This window comes from Panthera leo, chromosome B1 (genome assembly GCF_018350215.1).
Source record: "Panthera leo isolate Ple1 chromosome B1, P.leo_Ple1_pat1.1, whole genome shotgun sequence".
Classification (NCBI taxonomy): domain Eukaryota; kingdom Metazoa; phylum Chordata; class Mammalia; order Carnivora; family Felidae; genus Panthera; species Panthera leo.
The window spans coordinates 139,439,687-139,466,544 of NC_056682.1; the positions used below are offsets into that span (position 1 = coordinate 139,439,687).

Consider the following 26,858-nt stretch of genomic DNA (forward strand, 5'->3'; position numbering starts at 1 on the left):
CCCAGCAACAAATGTCTTCCAAAAGCAAAGGAAAAATACTTTTCTCAACAAATGATAGGGGAGGAAAATTCACTGCTAGCAGACCTGTACAATAAGGAAGCTTAAAAGAAGTTATCGAGTTAAAACTTCCCTCTCAAATAGAAACTCTGATGCACACAAAGAAATGAAAAGTACCAAAAATGATCAAATGAGGATAAATGTAAAAGAATGTATTTCAGGGGTACCTGGGTAGCTCAGTTGGTTAAGCAGCAGAATTTCGTTCAGGTCATGATCTTGCAGTCTGAGTTCAAGCCCTGCATCAGGCTCTGTGCTGACAGCTCAGAGCCTGGAGCCTGCTTTGGATTCTGTGTCTCCCCCTCTCTCTGCCCCTCCCCTGCTTATGCTCTCACTCTTGCACACTCGCACTCTCTCTCTCTCTCTGAAATAAACATTAAAAAAAGCATATATTTCATTTTGAATCACTTAAAAAGATCACAGTCTTATCAACAATGTACTATAGAATTTGCAACACACTTAGAAGTAAAAATGTATGGCAAAAATAGAACATACATGCGAAGAATGAATGGAACCCAGGCAAAGATCTTTCACACTATGTAAAGGAGTCATAATATTATTTGAATGTAGACTATTAAAAGCTAAAGCTGAATGTTACCAACTCCAGCAAACACTAATTTTGAAAAGAGCTATCACTAAAAAAAGAAAGCTTAAAGAGGTATAAATAAGTCAAGTATGAGGTTAAATGGAATCATTTTTGAAAACTATATTTAAAGGAAGGCAGGAAAAGGTAAAAATCTGACACAGAAACAGCAAGATGATAGATTTAAAACATATATATAATTATGAAAACATAAATCACCCAAATATACCAATTAAAGGCAGTGCTTGAAGACTGAGTTTAAAAAAGCAAGATTCAAATATATGCTGTCCATAAGAAATCCATCTTAAATATATAAATATTGGTAAGTTAAAAGTAAAAGTAGAAAAATATACCATGCAAATACTATTTAAAAACGCAAGTAACTCTATAAGTATCAGAAGATGCAAACTTCAGATAAAGGAATTACTATCAGGGATACAAAGAATAGTAAAAAAGAAATGCTATAGGAGTCATTTCTTGACTTTTATGTCAAGAAAACATAGAAATCATGAAGTGTATGCATCAAAACACATAAAGCAAAAACAGATAAAACTGAAAAAATATACAGAAAAATCCATTATTATACTTGGAGTTGGCAACACTCATTTCTAATTAATTGAAAGAGCAAGTAGACAGAAAATCAGTAAGAATACAGAAAGCCTGAAAACACAATCAAGCAAATTGACCTAACTGTCTTTTGTAGAATTTTCCACCTACAACAGCAAAATGTTTTCAAGCGAACCTGGAACAGTCACTGACATAACCCATATTCTGGGGGCAAAAAAACATATCTCAGTACATTTTAAAAGAATAAAACCATACAGAATATATGCTCTCCTTTTATAATAGAATTTAACTAGAAATCAATATCAAAAAGATATTAGAGGGGCGCCTGAGTAGCTCAGGTGGTTAAGCGTCTGACTCTTGATTTGGGGTCAGGTCATGATCTCAAGGTTTGTGAGACTGAGCCCCACTTTGGGCTCTGCATTGACAGCATGGAGCCTGTTTGGGATTCTCTCTCTCCCTCTCTCTCTGTCTGTGCCCTGCTTGCACGCATGTGCTCTCTCTCTCTCAAAATGAATAAATAAACTTAGAAAAAAAAAAGATACTTAGAAAAGCTATAATATTTGGAAGTTAAACAAATTCAAAATAACTGGGTCGCAAAGGAAATTTTAAAATCTTTTGAATTGAATGAAAATCAAAACAAACATCAAAATTGTTGAAATGTAGCTGAAATAGTAACAAGAGGAAAATATATAGCATTAAACTTTACATTAGAAAAGAAGAAAGGCCTAACATCAGTATCTAAGATTCCACCTAAGACCCGAGAAAAAGAAAAAAACTAAACCGAATGCAATCTGAGGTAATACAGAGCAGAAACCAATGAAATAGCAAAGAGAAAAATACTAGAGAAAATCATTCAAGTTCAAAAGCTAATTCTTTGAAAAAATTAGTAAATTTCCTTATAGTTAAATTAGGATCAACTTACTCACATGAGGAATGAAAGAGGGAACATCCTTACAGATTCTACATATATTAAAATGATATAACAAAAATGATATAAAAAATATGAAATTTTTGTGCCTGTATGTCTGCTACACAAATGTAGTGAAAAATTTACATGAAAAATACAAACTACAAAATCTTACTCCAAAAGAAATAAGTAACCAGAACTTCCCTACCATCTACAAGAAATTAAATTTGTAGTTAACAGGCTTCTCATAAAGAAAATGTCAGGGCTAGGTTTCACTGGTAACTGCTATCAAACAATTAAGGAAGAAATAATATCAACTCTACATATTATTTCCAGAATATTTGAAAGATAAGTAAAACTTCCCAAGGCACTTTATGGGACCAAAACTACCTCAATACAAAATGAAGAAAACACATTTACAAGGGGAAAAAAAAAAAAAAAAACTGAAGACAATCATCCTTCACAAAAACGGAAGCAAACATCCTATTGGCAAGTAGAATCCAACAATACATACATGCCATAAGGAAGGTAAGTTTAACCCAGAAATGCAAGGGTAATTAAACCATAAAATTAATCAATGTAATTGACTTTAGCAACAGACTAAAAGTGAAAGCCATAATATCATTTCAATAAATAGAAAAACATCACTTGAAAAAAATCTGACTTTCGTTTATCATAAAAAAAAAAAACCCTCTTAGCAAAGTAGAAGTAGAATTTCTTCACCCTAATAAATATCATCTACAAAAAACCTATAGCTAACATAATAGTTAATAATGAAAGAGAAAATGTTTCTTAGGGTTGGGGAAAAAGCAAAGATGTCTACTCTTTCTACTTTTATTAAGCATTATCTTCCAGCCTTTACGTAGTACATGAAGGAGAGGGAAAAAAAGCATACAAAAAGAGAAGTAAAAGTTTTTATTGATGTTCTTCTACAAACAAAATCACACACACAAAAAAACGCTACTATAAGTAGTAAGTTGAAGAAAGTTATGACACAAGGTCACTACAGAAAATCCATTTCACTTTTATATGTTATATATAGCCAATTGGAAACTAACATTTAAAAGACAATACCATTTAAAATAGCATGACAAAGATGAAATTCGAAGGATTAAATCTAATAAAACATGTACAAGATTTATACATAGAAAACTACAGAATACTTCAGAGAGAAATAACCAAGATCTGAATAAATGGAAGTTATACAGTGTTCATACGTCAGAAAACCCAATATGTTAACATATTATTCTCCCCAAATTTATCTACAGATTCAGATAATATATTGGTTGGCCTATTTGCCCGATTTGACAAGATTATTCTAAACTTTACATGGAAACCCAAAGGACCTAGAATTCAAAACAAGTGTGGTTTTTTTTGAATATTTTTATTTATTTTTGAGAGAGAGAGTGAGAGAGAGGCAGGCAGAGGATCTGAAGCAGGCTCTGTACTGATAGCAGAGAGCCTGACACGGGGCTCGAACTCATGAACCACGAGATAATGACTTGAGCTGAACTCAGACACTGAACAAATGAGCCACCCAGGCACCCCTCAAAACAAGTTTTAAAAAGAAGAACCAGAGGGGCGCCTGGGTGACTCAGTCCATTGAGCGTCTGACTCTTGATTCTGGCTTAGGTCATGATCCCAACGTCATGGGATTGAACCCTGCATTGGGCTCCATGGTGAGTGTGGGGCTTGCTTGAGATATATTCTTTCTCTCCCTCTCCCTTTCTCTCTCTCTCTCTCTCTCACTCTCTCTCTCTCTCCTTCTGCCCCTCTCCCTCTGCTCACATTCTCTCTCTCTCTCTCTCTCTCTAAAGAAAAACAAAAAAGAACAAGATCGGGGGACTCTTATTACCTGATGCAACATGATAATGTGTTGTTTGCACAATGATGGACATATATAGGTCAATGGAATAGGATAGAAAATCCATTAGAAATAGACCCATACATAGTCAATTGATTATTGGCAAAGGTGTCTTCAAAATCCAACGGAAAAAGGATAGCCTTTCAACAAATACTATTGACAACTAGAAATCCAAATTTAAAAACAAAACAAACAAAAATCTTTGACTCTTACCTTGAAAAACATACCAAAAAAAAAAAAAATCACAATGAATTATGCACCTAAAGGTAACACCTAAAATTCTAAGAGTCCTAGAATAAAATAAAGGAAAATATTTATGACTTTATAATATGCAAATAATTCTTCGGGCATACAAAATAAAACTGAATGATTAAAAAAAATGGTAAGTTGCACTTAATCAAAATTAAAATCTTCTACTGTTTGCAAAATACCATTAAGGAAAAAATATGCACAAAAAGATAAAAGAAAACATTTACAAAATGTATATTTGCCAAAGAACTTATAACCAGAATATATAAAGAGCAATTATAATCAATAATAAGAAGACATTTCACCAAAGAAGAGATATGTACGGCAAAGGAGCACATGGAAAGATGCGCAACACTCTTAGTAAGGAACAATACTGCAAAACTGTAATCAGAAACCATTACACCCACTACTTATTAAACTGACAATACCACGTGTGTTATCAAAGAAGTGGGACAAGTGGAGCTCTCAGACATTGCTAGTGGGAACATAAAATGATACTTTGGAAAGTAGTTTGAAAGTTTCTTATAAAATTAAATAGACACCTGCCATATGAATCAGCCATTCCACTCTTGGGCACTTGCCTAAGATAAATGGAAATATGTGTTCTTACAAAGACCTATTTGTGAATATTTACAGCAGGTTTGTCAGAAAAGCCTAAAACTAGAAACAACCAACTATCCATCACTGGAGAATGGATGGATACACATATTGTTGTCCATCCATAAAACAGAATACTACTTATTAATAAACAAAAAGAAAGATACATGCAACTCCCTGGTCTCAAAAACCTTAGTGAAAAAAAATGGCTACATACTATATGATTCTATTTGATATGACATTCTGGAAAAGGCAAAACTCTAAGGATAGAAATCAGATGAGCAGCTGTCAAGGACTGGGAGGAGGGCATAAATACAAAGGGGTATGAGGAAACTTTTGGGGGTGATGAAGACTGTCGTAAGAGTCTCACTACTGTATATGTTTGTCACAACTCATCACATTAAAAAATGTAAAAACAGCAATACATCCAACTTTCACAAATGAATTGTAGAATTAAAGGACTTGCTTCCTGAAAGGAATTCAAGAAATATGGATAGCTGATTGCTTCCAGTTAATTTTTTTGGTTAGCCTCAACAAATAAGCAGATGTCATGCTGTTCTCAGGGTGGCCTCCACAGATCACTGAGCAAGACAATGGTTCGAAGATCAAACAGTCTCCACCAAATGTGGGACCTCTCTAACAGGTGATCTTCTGGGCAAACATTCCACTGATGTGACAGAGTCTCTGCCAGGTGAGCATTAAGGTCTAACACTTCTCTGGTCTAATCTTGCTTCCACCTTTTCTTTTTATTACCTCCCAGTTAACCTTTTGAATTCTTAACTCCACCTTTGGGCCTGCTTCCTACAAAGATAAGTCTCTGTCAGACTTTACCTGGAATAGCCTGAGGAAGCAGGCAGTGAGATGGGGTATGGGGACCATATCTCTCACCATGAGCCCTTTAACAATGAGGTCCACAGCCCTGGAGGTATTATCAGACAACCCCAGCACAAAGTAGTGATCCAACTGTTAAAAAGTTCATTCACATGTGGAAAACTGGGATGCTGTATAATTAAAGTGGAATGCCCTAGCCAACGGGATGATTCGGGTATCTGACATGTATGGGGAATGATAAACATGACAACAATGCAATTACACAAATACTTGTTGCTGAATTGCATCGATGCCCTAAAGGTTGATAATGCAAAGTGGAGGGCAATTAACCAACGACTGTAACAAAATAAAAAAGCCACAGAGTTTCTTTGCTAGCTTATAAAGAAGTCCTCACCTCAGGCAGGGGGCAAGCAGAAGATGAATCAAGCAGGGGATTTGATAGTCACAATGGCTAAAGTCCAAAGACAGTTGGACACTTAGCAGGGGCAGGTCTGTTACACCAAAATCTGAGTTCTGATTGAGAAACCCAGGATTCTGACACATGGGTTGCGAACAACTGAGTAGAGGTTCCTGAAGATTCCAACCTCCCCAGACCTCTTCTGAGCCTGAAGAAGTGATCTCAACCTCTCCATTAAGAGCTATCACACTCCTACCACCAGCAGCAGCAAAGTAAAAGGAAAATACAGAGGTCTTTCTCCCATGGAACAACGTGTGTCTACCTCAGGAAGTGTCTCCGATTCTACTTCTGGTCACCAGGTCTATAAAGATTAGGTCACAGCCAGGGACATGTCAGGTCTGATAAGAGAGGAAAGGGGAATTACCTGAAAGGAGCCACAAGACCTTGATAGCACATACAAGCAGGACTGGGGAGAGGAATCTAGACGAGAAAAGCCAGAAATAAAACTGAATATATCAGCATTTGTTGATGTGTGGCACTCTCTCAGACCACAGGACATAGCATTTTGACAAGGACCCCAGAAAATGGTGCAAACTCACTGGCTCCAAAAAAAAACTAGAAACAAGCTATGACCTACACTGACTATGGCTGAAATGCCTACATTGCAGAAAGAATTCTGAGGAAAGGTTAAAGGCTCAGGAAAGTGAGCATGCTAGAATAGACATATTATCTGAGCCAGAAGATGCATCAAAGGATTATGGTCCATGGAAGGATTCAGTCACCAAAGTCATCAGAAATACACTGGTCAGAATAGAACCAAACTCACTAAAAAAGAGATTCAGTGGCTCTCCTCTGCGGGCCAGGGTGAATGTAAAGAGCCTGTAATAAATGTTGACTTGCTAAAAGGAATGGGAATAACAGTGCCTTAATCTACTAAATATACCCCAAGAACCCAATACTCAACCTGTGTTGCAAACAGTTAAGGTCCATCTCTCCATCACCTGTGGAAATAAAATGACCTTCTCTAGGCACCTGGGTGGCTCAGTCGGTGAAGTGTCCAACTCTTGATTTCGGCTCAGGTCATGATCTCATGGTTAGTGAGATCAAGCCCCATGTCAGGCTCTGTGCTGCCAGTGAGGACCCTCCTGGGGATATTCTCTCTCTCCCTCTCTCTCTCCCCTCTGTCCTTTCCCCACTTGTGCACGCCCATGTGCACTCTCTGTCTCAAAATAGACATTTATTTCAATAAAAAATAAATAAACTGAACTTCTCACTACAAATGGAAATTCTCCAGAACTTATGATGGGAATGCCTCATTAATATACCATGGCCACACTCTGGAGAGCAGAACATTCAGTCTCGACAAAAAGTTCACCAACTAAACTATACCCATTCCTTCACAACATTTAAAGCCTCTGCCTTGTGGCCACTCTACCAGCTGCCATGAATCTCAGTGCAGGACAGATGAGACATGATGTTTACATGATAAAACAGAGATGGTTTTGAAGCAAAGATTGTGGGAACTAGGGAGAATGCAAAACGCACTCACTACCACACCACCCCAGAAAGTGTAGAAACAAGTGGCCTCTAGCTGGCAGGGCTTTAGGGGGAAAAGTCTCAGCAAGAGAACAGATGCATGTTAAGACAAAGAGGCAGAGAGAAAGATTTGTGAAGAACGGGAGTTTGTCACCAGATTGAGTTTGTCACAGGATGTGTCCATCTCCACATACTTCTTTGCCTGGTTAATTCCTACTTATCCTTTAAGAGTGAAGTTAGCCGTCATGCCTTCAGAAGAGCTTGCCCTGTTCTTCCCATCCACCAAATCTTGACTTAATGCCACTTCAGGGTGTCACCACAGCACCTCTGACGGAATGCATTATTTTCTGTCCTATTTGTTTTTATTGAGCCATAATTCACATGCCATAAAATTCAAACTTTTAAGGTGTACAATTCAATGTCTTTAGTGCATTTACAAAGCTGTGCAATCATCTCCAGTATCTAAGTCTGGAACATTTTATCAACCCAAAAAGAAAACGCATACCTATTAGCAGTCATTTCCCATTCACCCTTCCTTCCAGCCCTTGGCAACTACAAGTCTCCCTCTGTCTATGCATTTTATGCAATTACCTACTTTGGACACTTTATGTAAATGGAACTACACAGTATATAGTCTTTTTTTCTCACTTCTTTCACTTAGCCTGATGTCTTCAAGGTTTATCTTTGTTGTAGTATGTAACAATATGTACTTCACTCTTTTTTCTGGCTGAATAATATCCCATTGTATCTATATGCCAATTTTTTTTTTTTTTTTTTACCCATTGATCAGGTGATGGACATTCGGATTATTTCCACTTTTTTTTAATTTTTTTTTTGTAACTTCTATTTATTTTTGAGAGACAGAGCATGCATGAATGGGGGAGAAGCAGAGAGAGGAGGAGACACAGAATCCAAAGCAGGCTCCAGGCTCCAAGCTGTTAGCACAGAGCCCAACGCGGGACTCGAACACATAAACTGTGAGATCATGACCTGAGCCGAAGTCAGACACTTAACCACCTGAGCCACCCAGGCACCCCAGGATTATTTCCACTTTATGGTGACTATGACTAATGCTGCTATGAACATTGGTGAACAAATTTTTAAGTGGACCTAGGTTTTCAATCCCCTTGGAGAGATGCCTAGGAAAGGAATTGCTGGGTCATATGGTAACTCTGTGTGTAACATTTTAAAGAGCCCCTGAAAGGGCGGGCCTATGCCGGCCGACTCCATCTTGTTCTGTGTCCTTCACCTTGACCACACCTCCTCCCCTTGAGTAACCCCCCCCCTCACCTGTCTAACAGGACTCGGACCCTTCCCCAGCCAATCGGCTGAGGCCACAGCCGTTACCTCACCAACTGCCCCTGGGCCCCAATAAAACCTTTGTCCTTTTGAAACTCGCGCTCTCTCCCTGGTATCTCACCGCTGCGTCGGTGCAGGTAGGGGATTGAGCTCGAGCTAGCTCGAATAAAGGTTCTTTTGCTTTTGCATCGGACTCGGCTTCCTAGTGGTCTTTGGGGATCACGAATTCTGGGCATAACATTTGGGGGCTCGTCCGGGATCCCCAAGACCCCTGAGGGACCCCCGACCCGGAGAGCCTGACTGGCCACGGTTAGTGTCTGTTTGTTTGTTCTGTCTTTTCTGTGTGAGCTCACTTCTGGAGTTCTGGTAGTGCCCGACGCGGTCTAAGTGGACGCACTGGAGGACCACGGGCCGGGAGTTTCGGAAGACGTTCCGATTCTCCCTTCTGGAGGGACGTGGAATCCCCTCAAAGGTCTGAGACGAGGCGGGTCGCTCCCGCTGGTCGGTGTGAGGCCGTCGTCTTTGGAGGGACGTGGAATCCCCTCATCGGTTTTGGAGGGACGTGGAATCCCCTCAAATGTCTAAGCTAGCTTTCAGTGTTGCTTCCATGGAGTTGGAAGATTTTCTAGGGGCCCTCTGTTTGTCTGTTTTTGTGTTTCTCTGTTTCGTTCTGTGGACTTACTGGACGGACGTTATGGGACAGACTCAGACTACTCCTCTAAGTATTATGATTGATCACTTTAAGGATGTGAGGGGAAGAGCTAACAACCTCAGTGTGGAAGTCCGAAAGGGTCGGTGGCAGTTTTTTTGTTCTAGCGAGTGGCCAACTTTCAATGTCGGATGGCCACCAGAGGGGACCTTCGACCTCCCTACCATCCACCGAGTCAGGAGTATCATCTCTCAGCCTAAGACGGGCCATCTTGATCAGCTCCCTTACATTATCACTTGGCAGGACCTTGTGGAAGACCCACCCTCTTGGCTTAAACCCTTCCTAGCCCCGCTCCCTCCGGAGCCAAAACCCATTCTTGCTTTGCAGGGGACAAAGAAGAAGAAAAGTCTTATCCAGCCTTCAGCACCCCTCTACCCTGTCTTACAGGGGGGTACTGAAGAAGAATTAATTTTTCCTCCCTCGTATAACCCCTCTAGGATGCTGGAAGAACACCATCCTCCCCCTCCGGGGGAGGCAGATGCTGTTCCGAGAGCGGGAGGCGGAAACGCTCCAGTGGGAAGCCCGCCCTTCACCAGACAAAGGGCTCAGAGGGAGCAATCCGCCTCCGCCGCCGACTCCACTATTCTGCCCCTGCGAGCCACCGGACCCCCAGACGCGGAGGGGAACCAGCCCCATCACTATTGGCCTTTCGCCACTAGTGACCTCTACAATTGGAAAGTTCAGAATCCTAAGTTTTCCGAGAAACCGGCAGGGCTTATTGATTTATTAGACTCTGTTCTTTTTACCCATCAGCCCACGTGGGACGATTGCCAGCAGCTTTTGCAGGTCCTGTTCACGACTGAAGAAAGAGAAAGAATCGTCAACGAGGCCCGAAAACTAGTTCCGGGCACAGACGGGAATCCCACCACCAACCAGGCTCAGATAGATGCCTCCTTCCCCTTAACTCGGCCCCAGTGGGATTTCAACACGGCAGAAGGTAAGGAGAGGCTCCGGGTCTACCGCCAGACTCTAATGGGGGGTCTCCGAATGGCTGCTAGAAAGCCAACCAATTTGGCCAAGGTAGGAAATGTACAACAGGGAAAAGATGAATCTCCGGCTGCCTTTTTAGAACGGATCATGGAGGCATTCCGTACCTATACCCCCATGGATCCAGAGGCTCCGGAAAGCAAGGCAGCTGTTATCATGGCCTTTGTAAACCAATCGGCCATAGACATTAGGAGAAAATTACAGAAAATAGATAGACTAGGAGAAAAAAGTCTGCAGGACTTACTGGTGGTAGCCGAAAAGGTATATAATAACCGGGAGCTTCCTGAGGACAAGCAGGCCCGCGCCATGGCGACTGCCAGCAGTAAGCAGACTCGAGACCTGGCCAGAATACTACTAGCTACCACTGCTGACTCCCCTGAGGAACGAGACCGCCATCTCCGGCAGCTGGCAGACGACACAAGAAAAGGAGGCCCGGAAGGGGATCCAGCCACACATCCGGAGACTACGAAGCCTAGGGGTACTAGTTCCTTGCCAGTCTGCCTGGAACACCCCCTTACTGCCGGTCAAAAAGCCTCACACAAATGACTACCGACCGGTACAAGACCTCCGGGAAGTAAATAAGAGGGTCGCGGACATACACCCAACTGTTCCCAACCCATATACTCTCTTGAGCTCCTTGGCGCCCTCCAGGGTCTGGTATACTGTACTAGATTTAAAGGACGCCTTCTTCAGTCTGCCGCTGGCACCCCAGAGCCAACCCCTGTTCGCCTTCGAGTGGCATGATCCGGAGGAGGGCTACAGTGGGCAACTCACCTGGACACGGCTACCTCAGGGATTCAAAAATTCACCCACCATCTTCGACGAGGCACTACACGAGGACCTGGGTGAGTACAGAAGGGAGCACCCTGGCCTCACCCTCCTACAGTACGTAGATGACATCCTGATTGCTGCTGACACGGCCAAAGACTGTGAGCGAGGGACCCAGGACCTGCTGGCTACCCTGAGAGCTTTAGGGTACCGGGCATCCGCGAAGAAGGCTCAGATATGCAGGGAGAGGGTAAGTTACCTGGGATATATCCTGGAGGGCGGACAGCGGCGGTTATCAGATGCCAGAAAAGAAACTGTCCTAAAGATCCCTACTCCCACCTCCCGAAGAGAAGTGAGGGAATTCCTAGGATCAGCCGGCTACTGCCGCCTCTGGGTTCCAGGTTTTGCTGAGATCGCCAGGCCCCTATATGAAGCTACCAAAGAGGGGAAAACATTTAAATGGACTGAAAAAGAAGAAATTGCCTTTAATCAGTTAAAAAAGGCCCTCCTAAGTGCCCCAGCCCTGGGCCTACCAGACATTATGAAACCCTTCCACCTCTTTGTAGACGAACATAAGGGAATAGCAAAAGGGGTTCTAACTCAAGCCTTAGGCCCCTGGAACCGCCCAGTGGCTTACCTGTCTAAGAAACTAGACCCAGTGGCTGCCGGCTGGCCGCCATGCCTAAGAATTATTGCGGCGACAGCACTCCTAGTCAAGGATGCAGACAAACTGACCCTAGGACAGGAGATCTGGATCACAACCCCACACGCCATTGAAGGGGTCCTGAAACAGCCTCCTGATAGATGGATGAGCAATACACGTGTGACTCATTACCAGAGCCTCCTACTCAACCCTCCACGAGTGCGGTTCCACCCCAGTGCAGCCCTCAATCCTGCAACCCTGCTGCCCGACCCTGACCTAGGTGCTCCACTACATGACTGTGCGGGAATCCTGGAACAAGTACATGGATTCCGGATGGACCTGACCGACCAGCCCCTCCCCGATGCCGAGGCTACTTGGTTCACTGATGGCAGCAGCTTTGTGCGAGATGGACACAGGTATGCGGGTGCAGCGGTGGTCACCGAAATGGACACCGTATGGGCGGAGGCTCTACCCTCCGGAACGTCAGCCCAGCGAGCGGAGCTCATAGCCCTCACCAAGGCGCTGATGCTGGGAGCTGGAAAACGGCTTAACATCTACACAGACAGCCGTTATGCATTTGCCACAGCTCATATTCATGGGGCAATTTATCAGGAGAGGGGGTTACTGACGGCAGAAGGACGGACTATAAAAAATAAGCAGGAGATACTTAACCTGCTTACGGCCTTACGGCTTCCTGCCAAGCTAGCCATTATCCACTGCCAAGGGCACCAAAAAGCTGATAACCCAGTAGCTAGAGGTAATCGAAAGGCTGACCAGGCAGCCAAGGCAGTAGCCCTTACTCCAGTCCCCACCATGACCATACAACTACCAGACCCGGGAGACCCAGTTTTACCAGACCAGCCCAAATACTCCCAGGAGGAGTTACAGCGGATCAAGAAACTCCCCATGGCCCAGGAGATAAAGGGATGGTGGTATACACCTAACAAGGAGCTCGTGCTGCCAGACCGGCTCGGAGTCTCAATATTAGAGCACATGCATCGGTCTACTCACATGGGGGCCCGAAAATTAAAAGACTTAATCCGACATGCCGGAATCAAGATTCACCAACAGGACACCAAAATAGAGCAAGTTGTATCTGCCTGCAAGACCTGCCAACTCACCAACGCGAAAGCCACATCAAATAAAAAAGGAACCAGGCTCAGAGGCACCAGACCGGGAGCCCAATGGGAAGTCGACTTCACTGAAGTCAAACCAGGAAAGTATGGTTATAAATATCTTTTAGTATTTACAGACACCTTCTCTGGCTGGGTGGAGGCATACCCAACCAAGCATGAAACGGCTCAGACGGTGGCTAAGAAGCTACTAGAAGACATCTTACCCAGAGGGCTCCAGAGGGCGCACGAGGATATTTGGCCGCGCCTCCGTGCCATCTACGAGGCTGGCCCGACCCCGACACCTCATCAGTACAAGCCGGGAGACTGGGTCTATGTCAAGAGGCACCACCGAGAGACTCTCGAGCCGCGCTGGAAGGGACCCTACATTGTAGTGCTGACAACCCCCACCGCTCTCAAAGTAGACGGCATCGCGACCTGGGTCCATCACACCCACGTTCAGCCAGCGGACCCCTCCTCGATCCGGAAGGACTTCGTCACGCGATGGGCCATCAGTCGGGACCAACACAACCCGCTCAAGCTCAAGCTCAAGCTACAGCACATTCGACCCACCTAATATTGGTAACTCTGTTAACTCTGCTTGTCATTGCTCATGCTACCGGGAGTCCCCACACCCCCCAAAACATCACCTGGCAGATCATAGATACCAGCTCAGGGACAATACTTAATTAGACCTCCCAGAGCCACCCCAGGGACACATGCTTCCCAGAACTTTGCGTAAACCTCTAAACTCTGTTCCCCTTGTCACCATAAATGCAGCCGGTCCCATGATTGGGTCCCTAAGCTACATGACAAGGGAGGAATGAAAGGGCGGGCCTATGCCGGCCGACTCCATCTTGTTCTGTGTCCTTCACCTTGACCACACCTCCTCCCCTTGAGTAACCCCCCCCCTCACCTGTCTAACAGGACTCGGACCCTTCCCCAGCCAATCGGCTGAGGCCACAGCCGTTACCTCACCAACTGCCCCTGGGCCCCAATAAAACCTTTGTCCTTTTGAAACTCACGCTCTCTCCCTGGTATCTCACCGCTGCGTCGGTGCAGGTAGGGGATTGAGCTCGAGCTAGCTCGAATAAAGGTTCTTTTGCTTTTGCATCGGACTCGGCTCCCTAGTGGTCTTTGGGGATCACGAATTCTGGGCATAACACCCCCAAACTGTTTTCTGTTTCACAGTCCCACCAGCGATGTAATCATCTCTCATGTATCTAGTGCTCAAATTTCTTAAGGGCAGGGATTGTCCTATGTTCTATCATATCCCCAGCATTTACCACAGTGCTAAATGCTAATGCAATATAGTTGTGTTATGAGTATTTATAAAGTGAATGAGTAAATCAAAAGCCCAGAATAATTTTTTTTTCACCTTATGCCCTCTTTTGGAGAAATCCTTATCAAAATACCCCTTCATCACAGTGCTCCCTCCAATATCTAACTTTCTTCTCTCTAGACTCCCCCTCTGAAACTAATCAAAGTAAATAACTTACTTTTAGGTGCCATCACTTGTTTTTTTGTTTTGTTTTGAGAGAAAGCGTGTAAGTGAGGGAGAGGGACAGAGAGAGAGGAAATAGAATCCCAATTAGGCTCCACACTGACAGCATGACCCCATGACCTCAAGATCATGACCTGAACTGAAATCAAGAGTAGGACACTCAACCAACTGAGCCACCCAGGTACCCCACCATGGGTGCTCTAGGATTACCAGACCAGAGGATTGGGATCTACGTGGGACTCCTCACCTGCACATTAGATAAGTTAATATAAGGTAATCTAATAGTAGAATCAAGCGTTTCCATGTTGGCACCAATTGGCAGATGGGCAGATGTTCATGTGTATTTTTCAAAGTGATTCTCCAGCAAATCTAGGCCCAGGGCATATTTGGCTCTAGGTCACCCTCTGCTGGCCCTGCTGTCAAGAACACTACAATAGACCTGGGAGGGAAAGGAGCAAAGTGACTCCCGGATGGGGCAAGAGGCAACATATGGGGCCCATCCCATTACAAAATCACTCAGAGAAGATTTGCAGATGAAAGGCCTTGGGATTCTAGCAACGCTGGGTGGGGATTAGCCTCCCATGGTGGGTACTTAAGCAGCCTGATGACTTCCAGTTCTGGCCAGTTAAAGAGACTATTGCATGGAGTAAATACTCACTTTGATCCTCAAACACAAAATGGACATGTACACTTGCACTTTAACCGTGGCCCACTCCTCTTACTATGAAATAGGGCACACCTCTAATAAAAGATGAATATATTTTAATTCCTTATAAAATCTCACAAAACTCTGTCCACTTTTGCTCCTGATAAACATTTACTGATACAGAAAGAGAAGACTCCCCTGATAGTCTATATAAGACACATCACATTGTACACATATACTTGGCATCATTTCAAATTTTTAAGAATAGAAGTCGTGCATAACTATGTTGAATAAATTATCAAACTTTTATGTAAATCACCTGTGGTAAACAGAATGCCCACCTCCCAGGATGCCCATGCCCTAATTCCTAAAGACTGTGAACATGTTACATTACATGGAAAAAGGGACTTTGCAGATGTAATGAAGGTTATAGACCCTAAAACAGGAATATTATCAGGATAATCTAGATGAACCCAGTGTGACCACATAAGCCCCTAAAAGGAGAGATCTTTCTCTGGTTGGAATAAGGAAAGATGCTGCAGAAGGAGAACTCAGAGAGATTTGAAGGGCAAGAGAATCTTGACCTCCTCTTGCTGGAAGGGGACCACACAGAAAGCATGAGGAGGAATGTGGGCAGCCTGTAGGACCCCACAGCCCAGCCCCCAAAAGACCAGCCCCCAGAATGACAGCTGACAAAGAAATGGGGGTCTCAGGGTTCCACAGTCACAAGGAACTGAATTTGGCCAACAACCTGAATGCGTCTGGAAGCAGATTCATCTTCAGAGCCTCCAGAAGAGGGCTCAGTCCAGCAAACACCAGGATTTCAACCGTGTGATGTACTGACCAGAGAACCCAGCTGAGCCACTGTACTCTTGACTTCTGACCCACAGAACGCTATGAATAAAAACATTTGTGTTGTTTTAAGCCACTAAGCTTGTAGTAACGTGTTATGGCAGCATCAGATAACTAATACATTACCAAATGTCGAAATACTAAATCCCAATGTTCTATGGTAATGAAACACAGTAACTACTAGAACAATCAATTAAAATCGCACACTCCTGGAATTCATGTTCATGTTCCACTCCCAAACGTTATGTGCTATAATAAACACATGAGAAATTTCTACTCATAATTTTGGGGTAGTTTAAAATTAAGAATAATACACCAATTCCTAAGTAATTGTCCTCTCCAACATTTACAACATTAGCATTCAGTTTTAAAAGGTAAATAGATAATTGCTTTGTCACATCTTTTTTTTTTATTTCTTTTTTTGAGAGAGAGGGAGAGAGAACTTGTGTGCATGTGCGCAGAGGAGAGAGAGAGAGAGAGAGAGAGAGAGAGAGAGAGAGAGAATGTTAAGCAGGCTCCACACCCAGCACAGAGGCCCACATGGGACTCAATCTCATGACCCTGAGATCATGACCTGCGCCAAAATCAAGAGTCGAACGCTTAACCAACTGAGGCACCCAGGTGTCCTGCTTTGTCACATCTTTCAAATTAGCTCATCAGTTGATATAGTTCACTTTAGGTGTACATCTCTTTTATAATATGTTTAATATACTTAATGAGATTCCTATTTTATGTAACTATATATTAGTCACATTAACAAAAGCCAGAGACCATTAATAAAGTTGAATGAATAAACGTTCACAAAAATGTAAGAACATAAATGATGCCAAAGATGTAAAGGTCTCAAAAGTACAAAGAATCCTAAGACAAAAGTCACTCATACTCTTTACTATATAAATACATAAAGTCTATAACACTGCCTTACTTTCTAACAAGACTTTCAGTATAATTACTGTATTTTGGGACTTCTATTTTTTTAAAGTTTTTTTTTTTAATGTTTATTCATTTTTGAGACAGAGAGAGACAGAGCATGAATGGGGGAAGGTCAGAGAGAGAGGGAGACACAGAATCTGAAACAGGCTCCAGGCTCTGAGCTGTCAGCCCAGAGCCCGACGCGGGGGTCGAACTCACAGACCGCGAGATCGTGACCTGAGCTGAAGGGGACTTCTATTTCTTAAGTTAGTAGCTCAAAACTGCATGTGGCTTCCTGCAAGCATGTCACAGTTCCTTCAGTCCCTGGTCTGCAGAGCACATGCTGAGGATATTCTAAGTTCTACCCGCTCCGGCCCGTGTTCCTAAATGACAACAATGCCAGCGAGATTGGGCTTTTACAGAGACTCTACAATATAAAACCCAGGTTGGAAACACAGACACTTACTTTTTCTGAGTTCTTTCAGCCAGCCTTGCAGTCTCTATAGCTGCCTTCCTTGCTTCAAAATCTTCCCTTTTCACCACCTCTCCGGTCCCCCGGTAGCCTAGCTCCACCAACTGGCGAGCCAAGCCTTCATCCTAAAGAGAAAAATCAGTTGTAAGATTTGTGCACGAATTAGACATCTTATTTTACTTGATATATGCTGAATAAAGGAAAAAATCAGAATTATTTTAAAATGAGACATATTAGATATGAAAACTCAGAATCCTTTCTAACAATACTTTCATAAACATCTTATTTGTCATCCTTTTCCCACAGATGTAAGATGAAGAGGAAAAAAAAAAAGGAAATAACATCAGTCACTAGATTTTCTCTAAGGGATTGGAGGACAAAAGTCTGTTGTGTTTTTAATCCATTTACAAGAGCAGCTGTAGGTAATTAATAGAGTATCTTTAAAACAATAAAACTGGAGACAATAGTACTCATACAAGAAAGACTTTTTTAAAAACCAATTGCACAAAAAGAGAATTGGGTTGCTCTCATAAAGTTCAACATTTCAGAGACTTCCTTCCTTGAGGTCAATGAACTGATGACACAGAGCATTAAAACTTCAAATACAAAATAAAGAGCAGATGAATTTCCTATTTAACTGGAAAGATATTGTTTCCATATAATGTTGGTACCAATAAAAACAAAAAAGTAGAAACCAAAGAAGATGGCAACAAAAAAGCTTCACGCTGAAAAAAGTTTCCCCACAATCCTTTAGGCCTTTTATATTACAGCTACTTGAAGAAACGCTCTACACATTTGTGTCACTTGCATAGCGTTTTCAAAAACAAATAAATATTATTTCCCTATTATCTGAAGAGGTGTCATCTTACATTAGGTTGCTGATATAAGGACTAAAGTATTACATTTCAATATGTATACATTAATAATGTTCTTTATATCGGGGCACCTGGGTGGCTCAGTCAGTTGAGCATCTGACTTCAGCTTGGGATATGATCTCAGGGTTCATGAGTTCGAGCACCATGTCGGGCTCTGTGCTGACAGCTCAGAGTCTGGAGCCTGCTCTGGATTCTGTGTCTCCCTCTCTCTCTCTGCCCCTCTCCCACTTACTCTGTCTCTCTCTCTCTCTCAAAAATAAATAAAAACATTGAAAATTTAAAAAAAAAGTGTTCCTTATATCATCTTAGTTAAATGTGACATAGCTGAACTATAGTGAAAATAGCATATAGATAGATAGATAGATAGATAGATAGATAGATATGTATGTATCTTTTTGTAACAGACACTTATTGAATACATCACTGTTGAATGAAAGAACCATCTGACAGGATTAAATGAGAAAACTTAAGATGCCTGGTTAATAATCTGTTCACCCCTCAGGGGCTGTTTTAAAGTTCCAACTATTGGGAAGAAAAAATTTAGACACTACCAACCTAGAAAACTTGCTACTGTCCTTTGCTAAACATTAAAAGCAAATACGGTTGGCCCTCAAACAACAAAGGATGAACTGTGCAGGTTCACTTATACACATATTTTTTTCAATAAATATATTGGAAAATTCTTTGGAGATGTGCAATAATTTGAAAAAATTCACAAATGAATCATGTAGACTAGAAATAATGAAAGAATCAAGAAAAAGTTACATGTGTCATAAATGCATAAAATATAGCGACATACTGGTCTATTTTTATCATTTACTACCATAAAACATACACAAATCTATTGCAAAAAGTTAAAATGTATCAACACTTACAGACTGTACACTATCTTCTCATTTGTCATGTCTGGTGTTAGTAACACATACATCGACAGTGTTCTGTATCCTGTAAGACAATAGTGATGTAGGTACCAACAGACAATTCATCTTGGAAACAGTTGAGGTAAACTTATGGTTTGGATACATACCATACTGTAAGTGTATTTTCTCTTCTCTGCTGTTCTTGACATTCTTTTCTCTAACTTACTTGATTGGAAAAATAAAGCATATGATACATATGACATACAAAACATGTACGTGTGTATGTATGTTTAAGTTCTCTGTTCAACTGTTTATGTTCTCAGTAACGCTTCCAGTCAACAGTAGGCTATTGGTAACGTTTTGGGGGACTCAAAAGTTATATACAGATTTTCGACTGCACGGAGTTTGGTGCCTCTAACCTTTTTGCTGTTCCAAGGTCAACTGTAGTGAACTCTGTGTAGTAATGAAGATAACGTCTGCCAAGCTAATATAGCCCAAAGCACCAGATCTTGGGAGTGTTATTTGTCTTTTTTCTGACTTGTTTCCCTGCTTATTGTACGTGTTATTTTTAAGCTCTTTAGTGTGAACCACAAAAACTAAGCAAATGACTCCACCTAGTGGAATTAATATTTAATAGAAACAAACAAAAAAAAAAAAAAAACAATGATTTTAGATGTGATTTACAAAAGAGATGACTTGAGTATAAGTTTGCGTAAATCTATTACTAAACGTGGGCATATGGGAAGAATTCTCAGGTAAACTCTGTGAGACTGTGGGGGTTTTCCAGAAGAATATCAATGGCTTGTGATCAACACAGTATTTTACATAATAAAGACCATTAAAAAGTTGTTGTATTAATTTCATATATTGGAGTGAATTGTGCATTTCTGTGTGCCTTACCTGGGCCACACAAAATGATCTGGGTAGTTCTACACTCATCTATGTTAATTTATATTGTAACAAGAAACAAGACCTACTGAGAAAATAAGGAGAAAGCTCAAGTTGGTTGCCTCACCAACCATTACCACTAGTAGAATCATAAGTCATCTGTCCACTTTATTTTTTTTATTTTTTAAATGTTTATTTATTTTTGAGAAAGAGAGAGACAGTGTGAGTGGGGGAGGAGCAGAGAGAAGGAAACACAGAATCTGAAGCAGGTTCCAGACTGAGCTGTCAGCACAGAGCCCCACACAGGGCTCGAACCCACAAACCGTGAAATCATGACCTGAGACAGTCTGATGCTCAACCGACTGAGCCACCACCCAGATGCCCCCATCTGTCCACTTTAAATGGTCAATTATCTTTAAAGAAATTATCTTTAAAGAGACAAAATACTAAAATATTTTTACTTATTCACATATTAAGCGTTTCTGGTGCTTTTCGTTCCTTTATGTAGATCCAAATTTCGTACTGATATGATTTTCCTTCTACCTAAAAAACTTTGACATTTTCTGTAGTGTGGGTCTGCTAACAAATTATCTTGGCTATTGTTTGACTGAAAAAAATATATTTCACTTCATTTTTGAAAGACATTTTTGCTGGATTAGTGTTCCAGGTTGACTTCTGACTTTTCAACACTTTAAAGATGTCATCCCATTGTCCCAAGCCTTGTATTACCTCTGAGAGGTATTTTATTTTACATAATGTATCCCTTCATTTTAAATTCCTTTAAGATCTCTTTACCACTGGTTTTCAACAATTAAGATAGTCCTTGGATTGGTTTCTCTGTGTTTATTCCACTTGGAACGCATCATCTTCCTTGGCTCTATGGATTTATACTTTTCACAAAATTTGGAAACTTTTAGCCATTATTTTTTTCAAATATAGTTTATCGCCTACTTCCCTCTGATTCCTCTGGGATTCCACTTACATTTGTTTGGAAGGGCAAAAAGATGATAATGTTTTATAAACTCTAATGGTTTTGACTATAACAGTTCATCTTAGTAAAAATACATGATTAGCCATGATAATCCAAGTATATAAATACAGCAATATTTTTTTAAGTTTATTTATATTGAGAGAGATAAAGAATGAGTGGGGGAGGGGCAGGGAGAGAGAGAGGGAGACAGAGGGAGAGAGAGGGAGAGAGAGAAGTCCAAGCAGACTCTGTAGTGTCTGTGCAGAGCCCGCTGACTCGAACTTACCAACCATGAAGTCATAACCTGAGCCGAAGTCAGATGCTTAACCAACTGAGCCACCCAGGTGCCCCAAGGCAGTGATCCTTTATTAATTGTCAATGTTCTTTTCTCATGTGATCATAAGTCTTTACTTCTGGATATTAGCAGTTTGGAGAGAGCTAGCTATGAGGAGGCGTAGTGCAAAACAGAATCCAGAGATGGCTTCCCTTACGGAGAAGGCTTCCTTACTATAAATGAACTGCAAAACAACTTGTGGCAAAGCAGAGGGCAGCAATTAAGTCTGTGCAAGACTTAATTCTCACTGGATGACTATTCTCCTGGAACAAATTTTAGACATCTCTCAGCTGCTGGGAGGGACACCTGGTCCCGAGGACGTACAATGGAATGGTGCCTTCCAGCTGATGCTGTGGCCTTGGACCTTGGCAGAGTTGGACTGGGACGGCAGGGTTCCACCCCAGAAGCCCACAATACTGCTCAGGGTCCTATCTATTCCTAGAAGGCTACAGATGTGTGGCCTGGCATGCACAATTCACTACTGTAAGAGCCTTGGGGCTGTACTGTCCCCAGTCTTGGGCCAGAGCCCACTGCCACCCCCAGCCTGGCTGTCCCCCTGAGGCAAAGCACCTCTTATACTGTTCCTCTAGTGGGGTGAGAGGTAGATGAAGACTGGGATTTGGTGTTAGGTGGCAAGAGCCAGACTCTGAACAGGTGAGTCTGGAACAAGGGGAAGCCGGCATCTGGGGTGCCGAGGTGTTTCTCATCCAAGAAAGGAAGGAAGGAAGGAAGGAGGACAGGAAGGAGGAAAAAGAAAGGAAAGAAAAGGTAGGGAAGAGAAGAGAAGAAAGGAGGAAGGGAGGGGAGGAGGAAGAAGGAAAAGGAAGGGAGGGGAGGGAAGGAAAGGAGGGGAGAGAGGAAGGGGGGTAGGCAGTGAGGGAGGGAGGAAGAAAGGAATGGAGGAAGGGAGGGAGGGTGGCTTGGTTTATGGCCACCCTTGACATTGTCCCCAGAGTACTGAGGCTCCCTTCACTTTTGTGTCTTTTGTTATTATGTTAGTTACTGCTGGAGAAAAGAGTTATTATTGTAGTTCAATCTTAGATTTCTTCACTAAACTCACTGACTTGTTCTAATAGGGTTCCAGTTAATTTTCTTGTATTTTTTGTATCATGCCAGATAATCATACTACCTTTATAATAATAATATTCTGACTCCTTCTTCCAAGTATTTATGATACTTTCCTTTCATTGTAGCATTGCCGCAGCCAGATTACCAATAAAAAGTTAAGAGTACTCGCAACCATTTTTATCATGTTTCTATTCCCATGCTAAACTTTGAAATGTTTAACCACTGTATATGAGGTTTACAAGTGTTTGCTGTATACTCTTCATCAAGTTATGATATGAGGAAGTTTGAAATTTTATCCTATGCTTTTTATGCATCTATAGAAGTTATATTTTTTTCTTTTTAAATTTAATATCATGAGTTCATCCTTGCACTCCTATGATAAATCACACTAATCTTACTCTGATCTATTATTTCTTAATATATTCCTGGATTCGTTTTACATTGCTTTTCATTCAGTTCATAAGGGAAATTAGTCTTTAGCTTTCTACTTTGTGCTATCCTTTCTGAATTGATGTCAGTATAATGCAAGTTCTAAACAATTATTTAAGAAAAGTACATCCTTGGGACACTTGGGTGGCTTAGTCAATTAAACGTCCATCTCTTGGTTTCAGCTCAGGTCATGATCTCATGGTTCTTGGGATTGAGCTCTGCATTAGGCTCTGCCATCAGAGCCCGGAGCCTCCTTGGGATTCTCTCTCTCCCTCTCTTTCTCTGCCCCTCCTCCACTCACGCATGCTCATCCTTTCTCGATAGACAAATTAAAAAAAAAAAAAAAAAGAAAATTATATCCCTCACTTTTTTAGTGTTAATTATACAAGTCAGATACAAATACATTCTCCCTGTGAAAAGTTAAAAATGGCAGATGCAGTGAATTTGTATTCCGTCAACTTGGCTAAACATAAACTCAGTTTCCCATAATTTCCTCTCCTTTGGTATGTACAGGTTAGTTTGGGCCATAAGAGACGTCTGCAATAGATTTGGAAGGCACAAGAAGCAACCATGTTGTTCTAGTTCCTACAAGATCTTCTTCAGCTTCTCCAACTCCTGGGCCATGTTTAGCTCCATAACTGAAGATGCCAGCTTCTCCTGTAGGTCACCCCCACACCACAACTGACGGCCTGCTACAAGTTCTAGTTCATCCTTGCAGGTCTCTCAGTTTGCCCCTGTTTCCCCTCCCCGTTTCTCATGTGCCTTTCCTTCCGGGCTGTGTGTCCTAGTGATTTCAGGCTTCAGCACCAGACACCAAAGAAACAGCCCTTCACTCACCGTTTGAACAGTTCTCTTAACTGTGTAAGGTCAAATCTCGGCACAGAATCATATACGTGGAACACACACACCTATACATATATGTATTGTGTAAGTGTGCGTGCATGCATGCCTGTGCGTGTGTTCTGCTTCTCTGACTGCCTAAACCACAATCAGCTACTGGCAATGATTCCAGAGGAAGAAGAATTGAAGGATGGGCTTTCTGATTAGTTCTGGGTGACCCGGCACGGGAGCTCTGATCTCATTAAAGGCCCTGTTCCCAGTGTGAAGGAGTCCAATGCAGTCCCTGGGATGCAGAGGCAAAAAGATACCTGCCATGAAGACGAGGCTCTGGGTAACCAAGTGTTTGCTGCCATCTCTGCTGCCAGAGGACGTTTTACTGGCAATAAGAAACATGACGGGGTGGGTTGCCTCTCAGTTTGCTGAGGGCATTGGGGAAAAATGAGCTCAGGACTTGGGATTAGCCAGACACTTGGTAGCAAGTCAGTTAAGGGGGAAACATTTGGTATAGTTTCATGATTTAAAAAAAAAAATTCCCATAAGTGACAGTCTGATATATATATATATATATATATATATATATATATATATATGCAACTTTTCATATAATTATTACGTTTAGTATCTATGTAAGAATTCTCTCTGTTAAATTTGCTCATTGCTCCGTAAGATTTTATCTATTTCTTATTGATTCACGGGGCTTTACTCTAGATAGTAGGTCCTGGTTGATTATACATTTTGCAAATATTTACTTGCAAGTAATTGCTTGCCTTTTGACTTATTTATGACATATTTTGTCATGGAGTTTTAAATTTTTGGCAAGGAAATCATATAACAAACCTTAATAAAATATAGAGAGAATAATTCCATCAATGTATTTACTAGGGAAAAAACAAGTTTGAAAATGAACAGCTAACCATTCTACTTCAAGAAAGTAGAGAAAGAATAGCAAAGGCACCTAAATAATATAGAAGAATTAACAAAAACGACAGGAAAAATAAAACAGAAATTAAAATATATAAATCCAGTAAGCTTTGATTGCTTAATGAAAGTCAAGAGCCTATCCTTTTAAAAGACTAATAAAATAGATAACATTTGGCAAGATTGATGGTAGAAATAAAGAACATGCAAACAATTTTAGAAATCAGAAAAGATGGGGCGCCAGGGTGGCTCAGTCGGTTGAGTGTCTGACTTCAGCTCAGGTCATGATCTCACAGCTCATGAGTTTGAGCCCCGCATAGGGCTCTGTGCTGACAGCTTGGAGCCTGTAGCCTGCTTCAGATTCTATGTCTCACCCTCTCTCTGCCCCTCCTCCGCTCATGCTCTGTCTCTGTCTCTGTCTCTCTCTCTGTCTCTCTCTCTCTGTCAAAAATAAATAAACATTCAAAAAGAATTTTAAGAAAATCAGAAAAGAACCATAATACAGACAAAAGAAAACTATACAAATTTATAGCAATAAATTTGAAAAATTATTTGAAAATATATGAAGTATTTGCTCAAGTTACAAATTCAGAAAAGACCAGCAGGTGGTTTTAGAAGTCCCTCATTTCCGCCCCAAAAAGTCTTTCTTTTGCACTTCCATTTGAATGCTAAATAACTTAGTTTATTTAGTCAGTCCAGGCAGGAAACAGAGGACACATTTAAATGTAGTAATTGAAGGAAATTGAGTGGCTGAGTTAATTAACAAAGGTATAGACAGGGTTAAGAGAAATCCTAGAGAGATAATGAAGCACCCTGCAGCTAGCAACAGCAATAAGCTATTAACGGCCACTAACTAACTAGTCCAATAAGGTAAGAGGAGGGAACAGTTAATAGAGCCCAGGGAAACAGCCGTAGGGGTAGGGCCCAACACTAAATTGTGGCTTTTTGTGAGAAAATATCCACTCCTAACCTACAGCACAGTATGGAAGGAGTCTGGGGGTGGGGGTGGGGGGGATGCCTAACCTCTCTCTTCTGGCTTCTAATTTCTTGCTGGTGACTCTTATTGGCTAAACCCAATTGGCCAAAGGGAAAGGGGGCCCAGTTGAAACAGGCAACAGAAATCAATCTCTTTGGGGCACAGAACAAGGTAGGTTATGACAGCATGTCGATCTCAAGGGCCAAACAGAAAATAGCTAACACAGCCAGGGAAAGAATTCTAGGTCCAAAATAAAATTTTCTAGAAGTTTAAAGATATTTACTCCCTTTTCCTTTTAGGAATCGCTACTGGGAATGCAAAGTCTAAGATCAAGCTGATTTATAGGTACTCTGTAGACACTCTGAATTATTTTTTCAATTTGTATAAAATATACAAAATACAAAATTAACCATTCTAAGTATATAGTCCAGTGGCATTAAGTACATTCATACTGTTGTGCCATCATCATCCCCATCATCACCAGAACTCTTTCATCTTACAAAACTGAAACTCTGTACCAGTTAAACAATAACTCCCATTCTCCCTTTCCTGCAGACCTGGCAATGACCTTTCTACTTTCTGTCTCTGTGAATCTGACTACCCTAGGTACCCCATAAAAGTGCAATGACACAGTATTTGTCTTCCTGTGGCTAGATTATTTCACTCAGGATAATGTCCTCAAGGTTCACCTTTGTTGTAGCATGTGTCAGAATTTCCTTCCTTCTAAAGGTTGAATAATATTTCATTGTAGATGTAGCACATTTTGTTTAGGTATTGATCCATCAATAGATACTTGAGTTGCTTCCACCTTCTGGTTATTGTGAATAATGCTGCCATAAACATAGGTATACAGGGGCGCCTGGGTGGCTCAGTCGGTTGGGCATCCGACTTCGGCTCAGGTCATGATCTCACGGTCTGGGGGTTCGAGTCCCGTGTCGGGCTCTGTGCTGATAGCTCGGAGCTTGGAGCCTGCTTCGGATTCTGTGTTCCCTCTTTCTGCCCCTCCCCTGCTCACGCCTCTCTCTCTCAAAAGTAAATAAACATTTAAAAAAACAAACAAACAAAAAAAAAAAACATAGGTATACAAATATCTGTTCTAGTCTCTGCTCTCAATTCTTTTGGCTGTATACCCACAAGTGAACTTGCTAGATCATATAGTAATTCTAACTTCAATTTTTTGAGGAGCTGCCATACTGTCTCTACAGTAAGTG

The 26,858-nt window shown here is 41.7% G+C and overlaps 1 protein-coding gene across 4 annotated transcripts in view; it reads right to left on the reverse strand.

The window, feature by feature from the left end:
* Positions 1 to 26,858, reverse strand: part of CFAP299 (cilia and flagella associated protein 299) — a 615,622-nt gene that overhangs the window by 585,047 nt on the left and 3,717 nt on the right. For all 4 annotated transcript variants that reach the window (XR_006201860.1, XM_042936098.1, XM_042936099.1 and 1 more), the window contains exon 2: positions 17,484 to 17,614. Coding sequence is in view for 3 of the 4 variants with exons in the window: in XM_042936098.1 (XP_042792032.1) it covers positions 17,484 to 17,614 (131 nt within the window). In the remaining variant the exon portion in view is untranslated. The remainder of the gene's footprint in view (positions 1 to 17,483; positions 17,615 to 26,858) is intronic.